Source organism: Microcaecilia unicolor, chromosome 11, assembly GCF_901765095.1.
Source record: "Microcaecilia unicolor chromosome 11, aMicUni1.1, whole genome shotgun sequence".
Classification (NCBI taxonomy): Eukaryota; Metazoa; Chordata; class Amphibia; order Gymnophiona; family Siphonopidae; genus Microcaecilia; species Microcaecilia unicolor.
This window is the reverse complement of record NC_044041.1, coordinates 117,175,041-117,189,885: the sequence shown is the minus strand read 5'-3', so window position 1 is coordinate 117,189,885 and position 14,845 is coordinate 117,175,041. Positions and strand designations below refer to the sequence as shown.

At 45.2% G+C, this 14,845-nt stretch overlaps 1 protein-coding gene across 4 annotated transcripts in view; it reads left to right on the top strand.

The window, feature by feature from the left end:
* The window catches only part of GAL3ST3 (galactose-3-O-sulfotransferase 3), an 85,234-nt gene extending 72,177 nt beyond the window's left edge, over window positions 1-13,057 (top strand). For 3 of the 4 annotated variants that reach the window (XM_030219793.1, XM_030219795.1, XM_030219794.1), the window contains 2 exons: window positions 1,326-1,600; window positions 11,079-13,057. In XM_030219793.1, coding sequence (XP_030075653.1) covers window positions 1,479-1,600; window positions 11,079-12,279 — 1,323 coding nt within the window. In that variant the 5' untranslated portion in view covers window positions 1,326-1,478 and the 3' untranslated portion in view covers window positions 12,280-13,057. Of the gene's footprint in view, window positions 1-1,325; window positions 1,601-7,353; window positions 7,421-11,078 lie in introns of those variants that run through there. The other variant, XM_030219796.1, reaches the window with a different exon arrangement.
* The last annotated feature ends 1,788 nt before the right edge of the window (window positions 13,058-14,845 follow it).

Below are 14,845 nucleotides of genomic sequence, written 5' to 3'. Positions count from 1 at the left end.
GAAGGCTATCTGCTGTAGACTTCAGTTGGCCAAACCTATTCCGTGGTCCCCTAAATATTTCCTATGAAGCCTATGGGACTTACTAAATCTCAGGTTCTGCTTGTCAGGCAAGCGTGGTGGAGATGAAAATGGTAGTGGAATTCAAACATGTGTGGGATAAACACAAAGGAATTCTGTTTAGAAGTAATGGATCCACAGAATCATAGCAGAGATTGGATGGCGACACCGTTAATTGGAGAGTAAAACCGGTGCAGGGCGGACTTCTACGGTCTGTGCCCTGATCATGACTGAATAGATATGGATGGGCTGGAGTGTAAATTTGAAGGGGCTTCGACATTAGCTTCAGAATTTTTAGTACAGGAACAGGTCTGTGCCCTGAGAAAGGCAAGGACAAATCAAGCTTGGGTATACATATAAAGTATTACCATGTAAAATGAGTTTATCTTGTTGGGCAGACTGGATGGACCATACAGGTCTTTATCTGCCGTTATTTACTATGTTATAATATGTATATGCCAGCAACCAGAGTGTCTTTGGCTGCACAATGGAAGGACCTTTCTGTTCCTTCTTTGACAAAGTGGCTTAATAAGCTTTGGTATATTTGTGAAATGGAGAAGCTTTGGGCAATACGTTGCTGCACTCAGGTTAAATGAAAAGCAATCTGGGACCCATTTCTATAGCATTGTTCTTGTTAATGGATTTTGGGGATTCTGTCTGAGAGGTTTTGTGTGTGTTTGTGTGTGTGTTTGATGTTGGTGGGTAGGGGGTGGGCTTCAGTGTGTGTGTGGAGGGGGGGGGGGGATGAGGAAAACCTTTCAAAAATGTTAGGAGTGAGGTTCGTTAGTGTCTTGGTATACACAAAAATAATCCATCTGGAGACATTACCTCCGAGAGAAACTGTACAGTAAATTTGAGAGGGAGAAGTTTGGGGGGAGGGGAGAGAAATGACTCAAGGTATGTATCTTGGTGGATGAGGACACTGAGGAAACTGTAGGACCAGAGCTCGGGGACAGACATTAAAGGTCATATCATATCCATTATACTCTGGCTAATGAGTGAGTCTCATTCTTGTCATAATATGGAAAATTAATATATTTGGAGGCAGTATTCTGAGTGGAACTACACACATACAGAGACACACACAAAAACAAATACACACACATACCCAGATATGTACAGTACTCACTCTCTCACCTGCCAGCCATCTCCCTCTATCTGTTTGTCTATATGATTTCTCAAGGTTTTATTTATTTAAAAAGTCTTGCATTCTGTGAATCAAATAAAACGCTGTTCTATAAATTGACTGTGTTTTTCCTTTCTCATAGGTCTCTCCTCTCACAGCTACAGAAACACAATCCCCATGACTTGTCTCTGCAGCTCACACACCAATGCAGACTGACTACGCCTACCGGATGGTGCCAGGTTAGGAGAGTGGGGATGAAGACTGAACCCCCTCAGAGAGTTCAGCATCTGATGCTATGACTTCTGCCCTGTGTTCCTACAAACGGTTGCTTAACATGTCAAGGAAGAAAGTCCTGTTGGTGCTGGTAGGATTCTGCACCCTCAGTTTTCTCATCCATCATGGCATCCACATCAGCAGGTATGTATCTACTCCATCCCCACCTGAGTTCTTGTTGCATAGCAATCTCACCATCTTCATTCACCAGGGAACCCACCTCTGCTGCTAATGTTGTATCCCACAGCAAGATCACCCTTACGGGCCAGCAACTTCCTGCCCACTCTCCCTTCACCTCCAGCCCTATAGTCCAGCACCTCCTGATCCACTCTCTCTTGCTCTCCACCCTTATGGTCCAGTAACTCCTTGTTCACTCTCCCTTCTCAGTCTCCCTTATGGTGCAGTAGCTCCCTGTCCCCTCTTCCTTCCCCTCCATCTATATGGTCCATCAATTAAGAACATAAGAATAGCCATACCAGGTCAGACCCATGGTTCATCTAGCCCATTATCCTGCTTCCAGCAGTGGCCAATCCAGGTCACAAGTATCTGGCAGAAACCCAAATGGTAGCACCATTCCATGCTACCAATCCCTGGGTAAGCAGTGACTTCCCCCATGTCTATATCAATAGCAGACTATGGACTTTTCCTCCAGGAGCTTGCCAAAACCTTTTTTAAGCCCAGATACGCTAACCTCTGTTCTCAAATCCTCCAGAAGTGAGTTATTTTATTTATTTATTTTATTTTTATTACATTTGTACCCCACGCTTTCCCACTCATGGCAGGCTCAATGCGGCTTACATATTATATACAGGTACTTATTTGTACCTGGGGCAATGGAGGGTTAAGTGACTTGCCCAGAGTCACAAGGAGCTGCCTGTGCCTGCAGTGGGAATCGAACCCAGTTCCCCAGGACCAAAGTCCATCATTCTAACCACTAGGCCACTCCTCCACTCTTAACTATTCTTTGCATGAAAAAATATTTCCTCCTATTTGTCTTAAAAGTGTTTCCACTCAGGATTTCATAGACTTTAATCATATCCCCCCCCCCCCCCCCCCCCTTAGCTGTCTCTTTTCCAAGCTGAAGAGAGCTAATCTCTTTAGCCTTTTCTCATATGAGAGGAGTTCCATCCCCTTTATCATTTTGGTCGCTCTTCTTTGAACCTTTTCTAAATCCACTATAACTTTTTCCTTGTTCGCTTTCCCTTCCCCTCCACCTTTGTGGTCCAGCAACTCCCTATCCCATCCCCTCTCCCCTCCCCTATGGTCAAGCAACTCCCTGTCCCCTCTCCCTTCCCCTCCATCCTTATGGTCCATCTCCCTGTCTCCTGTCCTCCCCCTTCCCCCCAAGTGCAGCTTCATTGTTCAGCGGCTCAGAGAAGAGAGTGGCAGCAGGAAGCCCAGCCTGGCTGCAGAAGACGCAGCTACACTAACCCCAACACTGTACTCCTTCCCGGGATGTGTAGGCAGCAAACTGTGCTTACCAGGTTTTCATTTCCTGTGTATAACACACCAGTTGAAAACCGCTGCTTTACAGAATAAGCTCCTACCAGCACAGAAGTGTCCTGATATAGTTCAGCCAGTTTTATAACAGGCCCTTGCTCTACGTGAAACACTGTTTTACGTGCAGAAATGTCTTAAAGCCTTTCAAACTAAGAAACTGAGAACCTATGGAAAAAACCTGCCATTCTTAACGTAGTTAATTCTGAGAGTTCATACAACTATAACCCTGCAAATACCATGTCCTAGACTATTACTACTAATCATTTCTATAGCACTACCAGACATAAGCAGTGCTGTACACAATATATGCAGGTACTTTTTCTGTCCCTAGAGGGCTCACAATGTAAGTTTTTGTACCTGAGTCAATGGAGAGTTAAAGGGCCCTTTTACTAAAGTGCGCTCACGTTTTTAGGGAGCGCTAAAATTGTGGGCGTGCTAAATGTTTGAGATGCCCATAGGAATGCATTGGTGTCTCTAATGCTTAGTGCACCCAGAATTTTAGCACGCGCCAAAAACGTGAGCGCACCTTAGTAAAAGACCCTCTAAGGCATGCTGAAAAATGGCCTGCGCTGGTGTAGGTGTGTGTTTTGGATGTGCGCAGGTCCCTTTTGCACCTGCAAAAATGGTCTTTTTGGGGGGGAGGGTGGAAATGGATGTGCGGCAAAATTAAAACCAGCACGCATCCATTTTTGGCCTGAGACCTTACCCCCACCCATTGACTTAGCGGTAAAGTCTCACGCGTTAACTGGATGGTAATCATCAGCGCGCATACACTGCCGATTACCGCTGGATAAGCGCCACGTGGTAGAAACTTTCTACCGCATGTTTTGGATGAGTGTCAAAAATGGAATTACCGCCCAGGGCATGTAGTAGCTGGGTGGTAGTTCTAATTTGACGCCCATTGGATGCGCGTAGGCGCCTACGCGCCTAAGTAAAAGGGCCCTTAAATGGCTTGCCCAAGGTCACAAGGAGCTGCAGTGGGAATCAAACCCAGGTTGCCAGGATCAAAGCCTCATTAGGCTACTCCTCCACTAGAACACCAATACTCCTCCTATTGGAGAAACTTCCCACCAGGAAAGCCTCCTCTCTGTCCTTGGTTTATGTCCATTGAATCAAATCTGAGTCAGCTTCAATGTGCTTGCTAATATCCAGACTGTCCATAACTTAGCTTGGAGGCTCATATTTGTTAACATGAGATATGATGAATACAATTTGACATCTAAATTTCTGCCAAAAGACATAGAACAGGAAGAAAAACTGCTCTGACCAGAAAAAAAAAGATTGGTGTATCCAGTGGTGTGCTGGAGCCGGCTCGCAAGAGCTGGTTGTTCATTTTTCTGACATCTTGCGAGCTGGTTGTTGAGGCAGGGTGAGCCAATTCGCAGCGCATCTCCTCCCCCCCCAAGCCGCGGGTCCCAGCACATACCTATAGCCTTTAAGGCAACCACCCTGTCTTTCCTGCACGTACCCAGCGGTAATCGGCAGTGTATGCACTGTCCCAGCTGGTGCTGACCCTCCAATGCCGCATCACTGTTTAAAAATGGCTGTCGAGACTTCCAGTGGCGGCTCAAGTCTCGCGAGGCCGCCCTTGTAAATCTCGGCAGCCATTTTAAAGATGATGCGGCATGAGCGGAGGGTCAGCGCCGGCAGTGGGCAGGAAAGACTGGGGATCTTTCCTGCCCGGGCCCCGAAGAATAGATTAGACAACCAGGGTGGCTGTCTGCGTTTAGGTACGTGCTGGGACAGTGCGGCTTGGGGGATGGGGGAGCGGGGAGGAGGCCTGGAGTAGGTAGGGTGAGGACTGTAGGGAGGATTCTCAAAAAAATATTTTCAAACATGTCGGCTTGTGCATATGGATGTGTACAGAGGTAGTATAATAACAGAATAAATTTTCACCAGGGGAGCGGGGAGGAAGTCTCGAATAGGTGAGGTGAGGTGAGGTGTGGACAGTGGACTGGATACTGTAAAAAAAAAAAGTTGAATTTTCAAACATGCCGGCTTGTGCATATACACACAGAGGAAGTGTAATAAGGGAATAACTTTTCATAGGTATAGTAGTAATCTAATATAATACAACGCACCGTGAACGTTCTGAAGACAACGTTCTGAAGTCACTCAAACACTCCCTGAAGGGTTCGTGGATTCATGGTGTGAAGCCAGCCAGCCGTCTCTGCCCCGCCCTCGCGTCAAATGTCATGACGTGGAGGGCGGAAAAAAAAACAAACAAACGGATTGCACCCACGCACGGTGCGTTTTATTATATTAGATTTACCTCCGTGGTGGCGGTTCCAGCAGCACAGCGTCAGGGAAGGAGGCAGCACTCCCGACGTCTCTAGCCTTCCCTTTGCTGTGTTCCGCCTTCTTCTGACGTCAAGGATGATGTCAGAAGAAGGCGGAACACAGCGAAGGGAAGGCTAGACGTCGGGAGCGCCGCCTCCTTCCCTGATGCTGCGCTGCCGGAACCGCCACGGAGGTAAATTTAAAAAGAAAAGAAAAAAGAAAAGGGATGTTGGGGGGAGAGAAGAGGGTGGGCAGTAAAGTTGAACAATGGGAGCGGGAGGGCAGGGGAGAAACGACAGCATGGATGCGAAGGGGGGGGGGGAGAAGAGGGCGGGCCAGGCTGGGACATGGGAGAGAGAGGAGCATGGATGAGAGGGGGGGTCATGGAAGGGAGAGAGGGGAATTGCTGGAAAAGGATGAATGGAGGGGGCAGGGGACAGAGGAGAATGGATGGGCATGGATTGGGAGGACAGGGCTCAGGGAGAGAGGGGAATTGCTGGAAAGGGATGAATGGAGGGGGCAGGGGACAGAGGAGCATGGACGGGCATGGATTGGGAGGGCAGGGCTCAGGGAGAGAGGGGAATTGCTGGATAGGGATGAATGGAGGGGACAGATGGGCATGGATGGATATGGATTGCAGGGCAGGGCTCAGGGAGAGAGGGGAATTGCTGGATAGGGATGAATGGAGGGGGCAGGTGACAGAGGAGCATGGATGGGCATGGATTGGGAGGGCAGGGCTCAGGGAGAGAGGGGAATTGCTGGAAAAGGATGAATGGAGGGGGCAGGGGACAGATGGGCATGGATTGGGAGGGCAGGGCTCACACTCTCTCTCTCATATACAATGTCTTTCTCACTCTCACACACTCTGTCTCACACTGTATCACATTCACTCTCTATGTGCCACACAGTCACTCACACACTCGCTTGGTCTCATACACTCACTCTCACAGAGAATCTGTGTCTCACACACACTCTCTCTCTCTCGCACACACACACACACACTCTCTCTCACACTGTGTCTCACATACACACTTGCACACACTCTCATTCTCACACACACACTCTCACACACACACACTCACACTTTCACTCTGTCTCTCACACAGTCACTCTCACATACACTCTCCCAAACATACACACTCCGAGGAAAACCTTGCTAGCGCCCGTTTCATTTGTGTCAGAAACGGGCCTTTTTTACTAGTTTGTTATATATCGTAATCGGTGTGTCATTTGGAGGGGCTGGTTATAGGGACACCCTAATCCTGTTATATTAGTGCAGAGATTATTTTTTTTCTCCAGGTTAAGGGTTTATAAAACAGACATGAGAATCAGGTGTTTAATGTTCAGAGTTTCTATCTATTCATTTACTTATTTATGGAATTGTAACCCACATTAAACATGAATTAGATTGGAACCTGGGAGCATTTTTTTTTTTTTCCCTTGAAGAGAGTAATGTATTGCCCCCCCCCCCCCCAGGCTCTCTCCCCAGGTATAGCCAGCTCTGCAGTATTTTTGGGGGTGGGGCACAGAGGTGGACTGGGGAGAGAGCCTGTTGTTAAAAATTTACCAGCACACCACTGGGTGTATCTGCTAAAGCCAAGTGAAGCCAAATTAGATAGCACTAAAAATATATAACGTAGAATATACTGCAATAATATCCAAGATACAGTGAAACGTCGGTTTTCGTCGATAATCTGTCCAAAAACAATCGGCGAAATCCGAAACCGATGAAAACCGAGGCAATTAACGAGGATGCCCAAAATCAGGAGAAGGACGTCCATCTTTCGATACAAATTGGGAGATGGACGTCCTTCTTTTTCGACGAAATCCGAGGCAACCAACGAAAACCGAGACAAATTTCTCGTTGAAAAAATCAACGAAATCCGAAACCGGCGTCAACGAAAATCGAGGTACTACTGTACCTCGTTCATTTAAAAAAACCCAAACTAACAATAATGCACAAAGACAGCAGAGGAAGAAATTAGCACTGTTAAAAGATCTTAAAATAAATAATTATTTGTTGCATTGATGACTATAAGAAAAAAATGGATCAATGTTGAGCCCACAGCATTCATTGATTTTTTAAAATGACATCTGCCATGGCATTTTATACCTAGATATTGAGTGCCGGATAGCACCTTATCTGGATTCCAGCGCCGATTATCTGACCCAGGACTTATCCAGGTACTGACCGATATTAAGATAAGTATCCAGATAAGTGCTTGAGGAAAGAGACTCAGAGATTGGGTGAGTGCTTTGGAGGGGGGCTCAGGGATTGAGTAAATTCTTGGGGAGGGGGACCTTAAGGATTGGGTGAGTTCTTGGGGAAGGGGTCTTTGGGGACCGGGTGAGTGCTTGAGGAGGGGAATTATGGGATTGAGTGAGTGCATGGGGAGGGAGTTTTGGATTGGGTGAGTGCTTGGGAGGGGGCCCTTGGAGGCTGGGTGAGTGCTTTAGGAAGGGGCCCTCAGGGATTGGGTGAGTGCTTGGGGAGGGGGCCCTTGGAGACTGGGTGAGTGTTTTAGGAGGGGGCCCTCGGGATTGGATGAGTGCTTGAGGGGGGCTTGAGGACTGGGGATTTTGTAGATGGTGGTTGTGGACTGAGAAAATGTTGGGTGGATTAGGTGAATGGTTGAGCAGGAGGGATTTGGGAATTGAGTGAGTGCCTCAGTGCAGGTGGGCGATAAGGACTTTGGTAGGAGAGCAGAGTTGTCCTAACTTTATCCAGTCACTTACCCAGTTAGCTGACTGAATATTGCTGCTAACTAGGCAAGTCCCAGTGCTGCCCCCACTCCACCCCAATTCCACCCATGGACCATTCCATCCCGGCACTAACTAAATAGAGCTGCAGCAGTAGATGATGAAATTGAGCAGCACTATTTGGTTAAGTGCCACTGAATATCAGGGGCAGAGCTGGTCATTGGGATTTAACCTAACTGGTTAAATCCCAACGTTGTCAGCCATGCTTCTACTCTTACCTGCTCACCTCCCTTCCCACTCTTACAGCCTTTTAGTCCCTCCTAAGCCTCTTCTGTCACTCCTTAATCAGCTCCCTATTCCTCTTTTCACCTCGTCCCAGCTTCCCCATTTCTACCATCTCTCATTTTCATTTTATTTAATGCCATTTATATACCACTCTTATCCAGAGAGTAGCACAAATATACAACATATAATAAAATCACATCAATCACACACACATATAAAAAATACAATAAGATTTATCACAGTATTATGTCCCCATTATACTGAAATCAAATCTGAGCCTGCATCAAAAAATGCTATTTTAATAGTTTTTTGAAAACAGAACCAAGTACTTCTGCCTCCTGAGAGTAATGTAGTTTATTCCATTCCATTGGACCTCTATGGAATAAATCCTCTTCCTTGTGTATTCCAATCGAGAGAGCCGAAAATCAGACACTTCCAATGTAGAAGAGTTCTCAGTGCCCGTTTCATCTGGTACCAATGAAGACAGTCCGATAAATGTATCTCTCATCTTGCCTGCGGAGTCCCCTCTCACTTTCTACTGCCTATCAACCCCTCCAGGTCCTTCACATCATCTCTCTATCCTTCTCACACCATCCAGCCTGTCTAACATGTAGTCATACCCTTCACTTAACTGTGAAATCCCTGGATACCTATGGAATCTCTTATTCCCCACTCTCCTCCATACCAAATGCTCATTAATCCATTCACCCTCCTACCCAATCCCATGTTCTTTCACTCTCCAACCTGATTCTCAAATTCTTGCTCTCCTACCGAATTTCTAACTCCTTATTTGTCCCCTCTTCCCTCCACTGGAGCATGCACCTGAGGTCCCCCTCCCCAAACATTCACCAAATCCTCAAATTCCCCTGCCCAAGCATTCACCCCCCCCCCCCCCAAACATTTACTTAGTCCTTGAGTCCTGCCTCCCCAACTCTTGCCCCAAACATTTACTTTTAGTGAGCTCCCACAAGCACTCACCCATTCCTGAGCTCCTCTCTGGCACTCACCCATTCCTCAAGCTTCCTTCAAGGACTCACCTAATCCTGTGTCCTTTTCATGCACTCATCCAATTCCCAACGGCCCCCTCCAAGTACTTACTTTATCCCTAAGGATCCCTCTCTAAGTACTGGACCATTTCTTGAATATTCAAAAAAGACAAGGTGGTAGGGCTTCCAGAGTGATAGTGGCAGCAAACATGCTACACACATGGTTGTCAAGGACAGCACAAGCTTGGTGTCAAGTTTTTGGTGACATGCCAATGTGTTCTGACACACTGGTTGAGAAGCATTGTTCTAGTGTCATGTCCCAAGTTCACCATCCTCATACACTAGCCTTTTCGCTGTCATAATTTTATCTGCATAGTTATCTAAATAGCTTCTGAACATCACCGTGGAAGTCTGTAAGAATTTTCAATGGCACTATTCAGACAGTGCTGCTGAAACTTCAAAGATAAGGCCTGGAAAAGGCATTTACCCAAGTAGTAGCTACTGCTATTCAGAAAAATGCTTTTAATATTAGGCAATAACAGAGAGTAAAGTGACTTGCCCACCTAGGTTGCTAGTGTTCTGGGCCACAGAAAGCTAACCATCCTCATTCACCAGGGTGCCCACCTCAGCTGCTGTGTTCCCATGTAATTTTACATCCCCACCATCTTCCTCACCATCCTTGAACATGAGGACACCCACCTCTGCTGCTACTTGTCTCCCCATGATGTCCTGAAAGATAGTTCTTTTTAGTGTCCTCTTCCAGCAGGATACTCGCCTTTGCTGGTGTGTGGCTACTAACCCTTACCTGAGCTGTCCCACAGCGCCATCGTCCACCAGGGCACCCACCTCAACTGATATGTTTACTTCCCTTGAGTTTCTCAGAGTCCTCATCCACCAGGACACCTGCCTTAGCTCCTATGTTACCTCCCCTCCTCCAAGATCTCCTGTTTCACAACATCTTCACCATCCTTATGTAGGATACTCAAAGCTGGTACATGCTCCCCACTCCTACAAGCTCCTGTCCTACAGCACCCTCAGCATCTTTATCAATTCACCTCAGCTGGTAGATGTCATCCTTCTCCAAGCTCCTGTCCTACAACACCTTCAACTGAACGCTGCAGCTGCTTCCTTACCTTTTAGGTTTGATTGTTTAGGAATGATTGACTTATCTTTCCATTTTTTATTTTGTAGTTTCTTTTTCCTATTTTCAGATATTTTGTAATTGTTACCACTGTAAACCGCCTAGATCTTCCCGTTAGTTAAGGTGATATAGTAAATCTCTCTTAAATAAATAAGTAAGTTTTGCTGTGGCATAGCAGAGATTCTACAGAATCATGTAGTGTCCCCTAAATATAGCAGGGATACTGTCGAAAAAGTGAGTCAGAGTAAGAGGAGCATTTATTGGGAGTATTGAATGAGTTAAGGGTATTGTGGTATGGTTGAATGTTTTATTATCAACTGGATCTTGTTATCTGGTTTGTGCTTCAGCATATTGATACCAAATATATTATATTTATTAATTGCTTTGTATTAATGTTATCTACAGCTATATCAGATTAATGGTACATTGATACATGCTATTGTATTTGGATTGTATTTTGGTATAAGGATGGTGGTCTAGACATATAAATTAACATAACGTTAGCATACAGTAAGTTACATAGCAGGAACAAGGAGTGAGTGTACCTGTGACACAGCAGAGTCTCTGTAGAGTGGGGTTTTTTTCAAAACAGGAATTTAGACTGTAGAAGAATTGAGTGTTTTCTCAAAAAGTCAAGAATTTTGCAGGAGGAGTGAATGTTCCTCATGATCTAAGAAACTAGATGGCAATTTCTGACCATGGCTCATAACTCTCTTTTTCCCTCTTCCAGGCTGCCCAAATCTCTGCCCTTTTCTTGTGCTTCCCCTGGTGCTTCACAGGAGAAGCTAACAGCTGTAGCCTTTCTGAAGACACACAAGACAGCTAGCAGTACAGTGCAGAACATCTTCTTCCGCTTTGCTGAACGACACAATCTCACCGTGGCCCTTCCACACAACACCTGCGAACACCAGTTCTGCTACCCTCAGAACTTCTCAATCCGATTTGTCCACCCCTACACCATACATCCCAGCATCGTGGCCAGCCATATGCGTCTGAACACATCAGAGCTAAAACGGCTGATGCCCAATGATACTGCTTATGTTACCATTCTGCGTGAACCAGCTGCCATGTTTGAATCACTCTTCAGCTATTATAACCAGTATTGTCTCTCCTTCAAGACAGTCCCCAATGCTTCTATGGATGCCTTCCTCAGCAACCCCCTGAAGTACTACCAGCCCCAGGAGAAGTATTCCATGTACGCTCACAACACGTTGATCTATGACCTGGGTGGAGACATTGACCATGCCACAGAGGACGAAGGTTACATCTTGGACTTCATCAAGAAGATGGAGAGTCTCTTCTCCTTGGTTATGATAGCTGAATACTTCGATGAGTCCTTGGTCCTCATGAGGAGGCTGTTTTCATGGGACCTGGAGGACATTGTGTATGTCAAACTCAACATGAGAAGCCTGGAGTCAAAAGTCAATGTCACATCAGTTCTTTCAGATAAGATCCGGGCCTGGAATGCACTGGATGCCCAGCTATATGATCACTTCAATGCCACTTTCTGGGAGAAGATACGGCAGCTGGGCATAGGGTGCGTGCAAAAGGAGGTGGATCAGCTGAGGCAGGCCCGGGAGCAACTGGCCAGGCAGTGTTTTGGTGGCAGTCCCCAACCTCGCTTAGCTGCACAGATTAGAAACAAGGATCTGCGACCATGGCAGCCCAGCAACAAGGTTAGCATTGTGGGCTATGACCTTCCTGCTGTTGCTGGCTCAGAGCTCTGTCTGAAGTTGGTAATGCCTGAAAAGCAATATACCAAGTACCTGTTAAAGAAGCAGGGTATAAAGGTCCGGCAGAAGATGGGCCACCGAACACTACTGCCAGCAAAATCACTAACAAGGGGGCAGAGCCAGCATCACAAGGGGGTCCAGTCACCCTATCCTGCCAGAGGGAGCACCATCAACCAGTGGGTTTCAATAATGAACTGATATAGGATGGCCACAGCCTCTAGGATCTTCTATAATGCTTTGAGGGGATGCAGTGTCATTAAAAGACCACACCCTTAACATGAGCCTGTTTGTTCTATTAAACCAGCTCTCTACCTCCAGTCAGTCTCCATCTTCAGAGATCCTGGGAGCTGGAAAAGGAGCTCTAGATCAAATAAAACAATTCTTCCAGTTCTTTTTAGCAATAGTTAGGCAGTACAGGCAAAGAGGAATTTTAATATAATTAGAGAGAACGAATGCTAATATATCACCGGATGCTAGGTGGCCATCTTTGATCTGGGCAAAATCCCATAGAAGTTAATGGAATTTTACAAGTGGGACAAAAATGTACCAAAGGAAAATAAAAAATAATATAAAGACAGAGTAAAACCAGAAACGGCACATGAAAGTTTTAGCACTTCAGTTTCTCAAGAGATAAGTTACTGATGCTTCTGGGTTTCTCTGTGATTTTTACCTGAATCAAAGATGGTCAACAAGCACTTTAAGGAGAAAGGAGAGAGTTTCATTGACTGAACAGTTCATAAATCAGTTACTGTCACTTGAAAAATCCCTTCTCCCCTCTCCACTGATTCTCAGCATATGTCTACGTACATGCATACCTCTTCAGCAAAACCAACAGAAATTCTGCAGAGGCAATGGTCACGGTTATAATACGAACTCACCAGACTCAGCCAATCATGTTTCAGCATTTGTGGACAGGGTCTGCAGATGTCTGTTCTGTACAACCCTAGAATGACAACTGAAATTTGCAACACAAATAAAGAGGTTTTTAAAATTATTTTATACTTATTCACATTTTTCCCTTAATTGCAGAACTTTCTGGAAGCTGTCCTTAATAAATTATCATACAGGATTATAGAGCAATACTTATTATATGCAAACTCCATCAGCATACACTGGGCCATACAGTCAGAGAATAGAGATTAGAAACAGGAAAACTAAATATGGACTATAAGCCCCATTTATGTCTGGCCGTTCTGCTTCCTGTTACAGTGCCACAAACCCCACTTACTCTGGCTTTTCCCTACCTTTTTCACAACAAAAGGTACTCTGTGGGGCTCATTTTCAAATCTTATAGATGTCTCAAAATGGCCAAAAAAAGTCCATCTGCCAAAAACACCCAAATTGTGATTTTTGAAAGGCAGAATTTGAATGTCCTACTCTGCAGTTCATCCAAATAGCAAGGGGGCATCCAGCAGCGATAATTGAACATGAAGAAACATTCAAGTCAATAAAGAAGGGTGTCCTAAGATAGATCTATTTCATTTACATCCAGGGTGTAAAAAGGTGATTGAGGGATTAAGGCATGGTTACTGTTTCCTTCTCTCACCCCTGAAAGTGACACTGGGATGGGAAATTAGGCTCCCTGACAACATCAGGTATTATGTGCATTCTGAATACAGCAACAAGCAGGTCTAAAGGGTAGCCTTGTGGTCAGTACAGTGATTTGTCTACCAGGGGACCCAGGTTGAAATCCTACTTCAGTTCTTTTTTTTTTTTTTTAAAGCTTTTAATTGTGAGCCCTCCAGAAACAGAGATATACCTACTGAACCTAAATATTAAAGACAACGGCAAGCCTGAGAGCTATTGAGGTAGTGCACATTCAGGTACAGTAAGTATTTCTCTGTCGCTGGAGGGTTCAGCATTTAAAATAATAGAGTTGCAGTAGAATATGATCCTTGGTGCCCAGAATTAAAGGTAAACAAACACAGCGGGGGTGACACGAAGGATGATGCAGAGCAGGAACAACCAATGGACTAAAAGAGTTCACATCAGAAGTTTTATTCACACTAAAAAGGACGCGACACAAAATCGTGTTTTGGCCCCCAAGAGCCTGCTTCAGGAGTCTCTGTGTGTTGTGATAAAATAGCTCTACAACGCTCTGCTCAATATCGTGGATGGAAAGTCTAAAAATACTAATAAACATGAAAGAACGCAGAAGCACTATTGAGCAGTATCTCAGGGTTACCTGTGCGGAGGACTCCTGTTCTGAGTTTGTCGAGCCCTGGATTAAAGTCCACTGCACTAATCATTAGGCTGGCCCTCTGCTCTACAGGGATGTCTGTGTGGTCCTTGTTGTAAAAATGCTGCTAGGCAGTTGTCCTTGTCCCTGGTTTTTTGGCATTCATAATTTGGATGTTTTATTTTGAAAAATGGTTATTCATTTTGGATATTGTCACTATTTTCGAACAGGAAACCCAGACATTTTTTCCTGTACAAAAATGGCTGTGAGATGGACGTTTTAGATTTTATGAGAAGGATGTCCCAATTCTGATTTGGACATTCTTTTGAAAATGCCCCTCTACATATATCCTAGGTGTTCCTAATTCTGTTTTATACCTCTCCTGGATGGCCTTTCCATGTATCCACTACCCGTTCCATGGACAAATGCTTTCTAATATTATTTCTGAATTTACCCTTCTGGAGTCTCATGTCATGACCTTTTGTTCTACAGTAGACTTTCTTCTGAAAAAGGTTTGCTTCTGAGCCATTCTTTCTATCTTCCAGGTATTTAAATAGTAAAGGTAAAGCATCATGGGGTTGAATA